Source organism: Phaseolus vulgaris, chromosome 10 (genome assembly GCF_000499845.2).
Source record: "Phaseolus vulgaris cultivar G19833 chromosome 10, P. vulgaris v2.0, whole genome shotgun sequence".
Classification (NCBI taxonomy): domain Eukaryota; kingdom Viridiplantae; phylum Streptophyta; class Magnoliopsida; order Fabales; family Fabaceae; genus Phaseolus; species Phaseolus vulgaris.
This window is the reverse complement of record NC_023750.2, coordinates 9,918,394-9,924,476: the sequence shown is the minus strand read 5'-3', so window position 1 is coordinate 9,924,476 and position 6,083 is coordinate 9,918,394. Positions and strand designations below refer to the sequence as shown.

The following is a 6,083-nucleotide window of genomic DNA, read 5'->3' as shown; positions in this document are numbered from 1 at the left end:
TAATCAACGGGTCATCCTTAGTTGTTATCATGAAAATATTAAAATATAAAACAAAATTTAGAAAGCGGGACTATTATTCTTGTGGAAAAAAGAAAAATTTACATATATATTGTGGAATTGTGGAGGTAGGAAAAGTTTTACCTAGCCCCACGGTGGGGGCCAATGTTCTTGTCAGCTCGAGGTCAGAATATGGATGAGCTCGTAGTGGTCTCTCTTCAAGCTCTAGTGATTCAACCTTTGGGAAACGAGGGACTCCTCCTGCGATGACACTCTGACGCTCAAGTCAGTAAGAACAAAAAATATAATGAGTATAGGATAAAAATATGAGTTGAGAGTATTCCCTGTGTTGTGTATTAGATCATCCTTTACGTAGAGCGTAATCTAGTATATATAGACCGAGTTGTAACCTAGTCCTAGAATCTCTCCAAGTGGTCTAGGATAAGTGTACCCTGTAACAGTGTGTAAAAGATAACTCTCCCTTGTTGATGTTCCCTCTTATATATATTGGTCATATCCTACGTAACGTAGTCCGATTCTGCCTTTATTGAAACATTAAGGGTGATTAAGTCTAATTAACACAAGATACTTATCGTATGAATGTCATTGTCATTAAAGATCGAATCACGATTCATATACCATAGGTCAGATCTAGGCCCCTCACTCTACAAAATATATATATATATATATATATATATATATATATATATATATATTATTAATTTCTGTTTCTTCAAATTTTTTAAATTATAAAATTTATTTTCTTAGTGAAAGATGAAAACATCAAACATGATATAAAACAGATTTTGGACAATTTTTTTAATATTTTTCAATCTATAATTTTGATCTTTATTTTTACTTGAAATTTTACTATTTTTTTTAAAACTATCAATAACTAAAAATAACTTTATATCACAATACGAAGTATGTACTGAATTTTAATATAAAGTGGGAAAAAAAGTCAAGAATCTTTGTCAAACCAGAACATCGGATTTGCATTAAAATAGAGTTAATGCCCTCATATTATTTTTAAAAAAAATATTTTTTTATAATCAAATAGAAATAGCATTAAATATAAATTTTAAAATTAAATTCAAAATAATATACACACACATTATACGTAATACATGGTATATGTCACAATTACTAAAAATAAAATATGAATATATAAATAAAGTAAACATAACCTTAAAATATAAATATTACAATATTAACGAAAATATCACCAAAATATTTTTAAAAAAATATACAGTTTATTCAAATTTTCATATAATAATGTTGAGTATAAAACACTGAATTCTTTTTAAAACAAAACATCAATTTCACATGGTCCCTTTTTAAAAGATAAAAAAATTATTTAATCCCTAAATTATTTTGAATAAAAATGCGTGTATCCTTCTACAACTTCCACTCTATTTCATTTTAAAATTTCTTTACCCGTATATACTTTCTTTAAATTAAAAGTCTAAAAATCAATAGCTATGCCTTTAAAATTAAAAGATAGAAAAAAAAACAATTTTTTTTTTTAAAGAACACATATATACTTTATACATTTATTTATTATCTCTGTAATAATTTTGGTTTGGTATGAAAGTTACTCATTTATCCCTGTACTATACTTTAGGGCATTAATATCACATGCAAAAAAAAATGACTTTTTCTTTTCTTTCCCTACACAATAGCTCATTCCTCTAACTGTTTCAGTATTAATTTTTTTTTTCACTTATAAATACACAACCAACTTTTTATTCTGCCACTCTCAAATCTTCATTTCTTTCTTTCTAGAATCTCATTCCAAATCATAATGGTGGCCACAGACCCACTTAGAGTTCTTGTCACTGGAGCTGCTGGTAATTTTATTTTCAATACATAAAACAATTTCTTACTTGAATTGAACTCATTTCTTGTCTGGTTTGCTATATAAGAAAGATGTGACATGTAAAATATTATAATGTTCATCTTATGGATCCAACTTTGAAAAATGTTCTTTCCTTTGCTGCTAAGGTGTTGATGATTGATTCTCTTGCACTGGCATTTCTTGTGGACTCGGTTATGGTATATGATTCTCTTGTTACAGAGGAATGCCACATGCATGGATTCTTCAATTATAAAATTATATTATATTGTATAAAAGGGTAATGAAGGAGATTGTTTCCCTTGGATATTAACACAAACAGATCATGGAATTGGAAATGTTAGCTTGGGACACTGAGAACTATACATTTCTTAAGAAAATTCTTCTTGTTTTGCTTTGTGTTATTTTGTTTTGGAAGATTGTAAGATACATGTTTAGTCTTCTCAAGGAAGAGAAGGAACCAATCACAGTATTGGTCACGGGTGCTGCAGGCATGAATGATCTAGTGTTCCTTCTCATTTTTCAAATTTTCCTCTAATTTGTTTTCTATCTGCATATCTTTGACAGTTCTAAATAGCAATTATGATCAAGGTTTTGTCTCGTTCTTTGATATTGTGGGAAATTGAAGACAAATTTGACTTATATGATCATAATTACTGTCACAAATATTTCAAAAATATTGATTTAGTGGTTGAAATTGTAATGGCAACCCTTTTTTAAAACTCTGATTTTAGCATTTTCATGCAATGCAATTCATATTCTAAACTAAAATTATTCTTGTTTGACTCAAATTTGACATTGAGCTCTTAGTTGACATTGGCCAAACTTGTGAAAAGTTCATCATGCTTTATTAAACTTGTAACATGTTTTTGGTCCATAAATTGGAAACAGAACTAATCAGATCCGCAGTGTTCTTTTATTTTTGTGTGAATCTTTATGTTGAATGAATTCAGTTCCATGTCATACATTGTTTTCTTACTGGACTTGTTCTAGTGTTGAATCTCAAACTCAATGAAAATGTGAGACTGTATGTTCACAAGAAGAATAATTTGAGATTTGGAATAGGAAAGTTTGCTTGCAGGATTTGTTTTTTTAACTTCATTGGCATGCAACTTTTAGTTTTGATATGGTTAAATTACAGGGCAAATTGGATATGCACTTGTTCCAATGATTGCAAGAGGGGCAATGCTGGGCCCAGATCAGCCTGTGATTCTGCACATGCTTGACATTGAACCAGCAGCAGAGTCCTTGAAAGGAGTGAAGATGGAGCTGGTTGATGCTGCTTTTCCACTTCTTAAAGGCATGTTTTCAAAATTAATGCTAACCTAAGTACAATTCTTACCTTATAGCCTATAATGTTTAGTTAAGTTTTGAATTAGTCTGTTTGAAAACATTTGATAGGAATTAAAAGTAAACATTTATATGTCACTTTATAGCAGATGATAGAATAATTCTTTATCATTACATGATGATTTTTCTTCTGTGACATCTCATAGTATTGGTTTTGCACATTAATGCAATAGGTGTTGTTGCTACAACTGATGTTGTGGAAGCATGCAAGGATGTGAACATTGCTGTGATGGTGGGTGGATTCCCCCGGAAGGAAGGAATGGAAAGAAAAGATGTGATGTCTAAAAATGTGTCAATTTACAAGGCACAAGCTTCGGCACTGGAGAAACATGCTGCAGCAGATTGTAAGGTTAGATAGAAACCACTTTCTCACCATATTTGGAGTTTAATTTGAAAATCATTGGCATCATGGCATTGTTTCTGACACCAAAATACTTATAAGAATGTGTGACATTCAGAACATAGTAATCACATTACCCCATTTTTTTACTTCATCTCTTCTTGTGAGTTATTGGTATTTTCATATTTTCACATTAGCCTACATGAGAACAAAGAGAATCACTATTTTCTTAGATATAAGATTTTACCTGAACTTGCACAGAATTAGCCCAAACTCCAAATTGATGTGATAAACCTTTGCATGAATGATGAAAGGAACATCGTTTTCGAGGTTATTGTCATTACTATTGGTTCTTGAACAACTTTCTTTTATAACAATATTATTAATCTTACACTTCTAGTTTCTTGATAGTACTTGTCACATACTCACATTGTAGAATGAATGAGCCAGCTTCCTGAATATCAATCAACAATAGTGTGTGTTTAGATGAACCTTGGCAAAATTGATTTTCAAGTGATCTGATTTATTTTCGGATGTTTTTACTGTAAAAAAACAAGTTAGTGGTAAAATTTAGTACAGAATGTTTTATCTAATGCAAGAAAGCTACTCAAAATTGTTCCAAACCCAGATCAATTTTTCAGTGTAAAATTAAACATATGAAAATTTATCTAAAATCATGTTAAAATTCAGAAAATCCAACACACATGGTCCTCTAAAGTCCAATTGGTAATTACTCTTGTTAATGCAGGTGCTGGTGGTTGCCAATCCAGCAAACACCAATGCTCTCATTTTGAAAGAGTTTGCTCCTTCAATCCCTGATAAAAACATCACCTGCCTTACACGACTTGATCACAATAGAGCTTTAGGCCAAATCTCTGAGAGGCTAAATGTTCAAGTCTCTGATGTGAAAAATGTCATCATTTGGGGCAATCACTCCTCAACCCAATATCCAGATGTCAACCATGCCACAGTCACTGCCAACGGTGCACAGAAGCCAGTCAGAGAATTAATTGGTGATGATAACTGGTACCTCACTTTCAAACCCTCCACTCTAACTCCTTTGCTTTTGATTTACTTGTGTTAATTTGAGTTTGGTATATATAGATGCTACATTATATCATTACCATGTTTGAGTTAGAAGTCAACACACTTATTGTTAGGATTCCAAGTTTGTCCCACATGAATAAGAATGAGTTTGAAAAGGTGTATAAGAAAGAAAACCTATGTTTTGGATTGGAAATGGTTTCTTAACTTTTTTTTATGAAATATTCATGACTGGTTGTTGCCGAAATATTCACCCTAACTATTTGAACGAGTAGGAATTATTCAAAAGAACCTTATTAAGAATCTAGGTTACAAAGTAGACTTTATATCTATTTTAACTTTACAAAACTGACTTGTTAAAGAGATTTTTTCTCATTTATATATTATAAGTTAGTCTGGTCTCTAATTGATATGAGATATACAACATATTATTGAAATAAAACTTTAATTTGCACTAAAAAACCAACACATAGTATCAAAGGTTTTGCAACCATGTTTTGTAATGTCAGTATTTATCATTCCACAGATATCTCATTTCCTTTCCTTAAGACGGTAATTTTTGTTTGTATAGGCTAAACAATGAGTTCATCGCCACTGTTCAGCAACGTGGGGCTGCCATAATTAAAGCCAGAAAGCTGTCTAGTGCATTATCTGCAGCAAGTTCTGCATGTGATCACATTCATGATTGGGTTGTAGGAACTCCTAAGGTTGGTTCTTTTCTATCATAAGCAGAATTTCACCCTTGTTACAACCACTTTACATATGTGTGTGTTTACCTTATGCTGCATTTGCATTAATTTCAGGACACATGGGTGTCAATGGGAGTGTATTCTGATGGATCTTATGGTGTTCAAGCTGGCCTCATATACTCTTTCCCTGTGACTTGTGAGAAAGGAGATTGGACTATTGTTCAAAGTACATTTTCTTCTTCTCATAAACTTTGTGTTCTTTCAAGCCCATGAATTCAAAGAACTTTTCACTATGTTAACATAACCATAATAAACTTATGCTATGAGCAATTGTTTCTTCAAAAAATTGGTCAATAACACTCTTTTGAACACCCTTTTTCTAATGGATTAAGATTTGAGAAAAATTAGAATGTCATTGATAATGTCATGGTTTATCTGATAATGTGATTGATGTTTTTGGTAGATCTGAAGATTGATGAGTTCTCAAGGGATAAGATGGACAAAACGGCCCAAGAGCTTGTTGAGGAGAAGGCATTGGCCAAATCATGTCTTGATTGACAACACATCTTTTCTAGAAATTGCTAATCAATAATTGTAGCTATTGAAAATAAAAAAAGGAGACTTTCCTGAACCCAAAAGAACAACTGAGAGACCTAAAATTGGTTTGAGATTAGTTTTTATTTTTACTTTTATTTTTATTTTAAGGTTGTTTAGGAAATTTAGTCCTTCAAACAGTGACATTGTCCTAGTTTATCCTTGTTTAACTTTTAATTATTTAAAAATACAATGAAAAACAAGTTCCTTGGCA

The 6,083-nt window shown here is 31.3% G+C and overlaps 1 protein-coding gene across 2 annotated transcripts; it reads left to right on the top strand.

Annotated features, from left to right (window-relative positions):
- Positions 1 to 1,757: 1,757 nt before the first annotated feature.
- On the top strand, positions 1,758 to 6,083 carry LOC137819254 (malate dehydrogenase, cytoplasmic-like). 2 transcript variants are annotated; one of them, XM_068623046.1, is made up of 7 exons: positions 1,758 to 1,847; positions 2,994 to 3,152; positions 3,376 to 3,551; positions 4,291 to 4,568; positions 5,158 to 5,293; positions 5,390 to 5,501; positions 5,739 to 6,083. In XM_068623046.1, the coding sequence occupies exons 1-7, from the start codon at positions 1,802 to 1,804 to the stop codon at positions 5,831 to 5,833; spliced, it is 1,002 nt and encodes a 333-aa protein (XP_068479147.1). In that variant the 5' UTR covers positions 1,758 to 1,801; the 3' UTR covers positions 5,834 to 6,083. The 2 variants fall into 2 exon arrangements, with proteins under 2 accessions (XP_068479147.1, XP_068479146.1); XM_068623045.1 differs by lacking the exon at positions 1,758 to 1,847 and adding an exon at positions 2,139 to 2,343.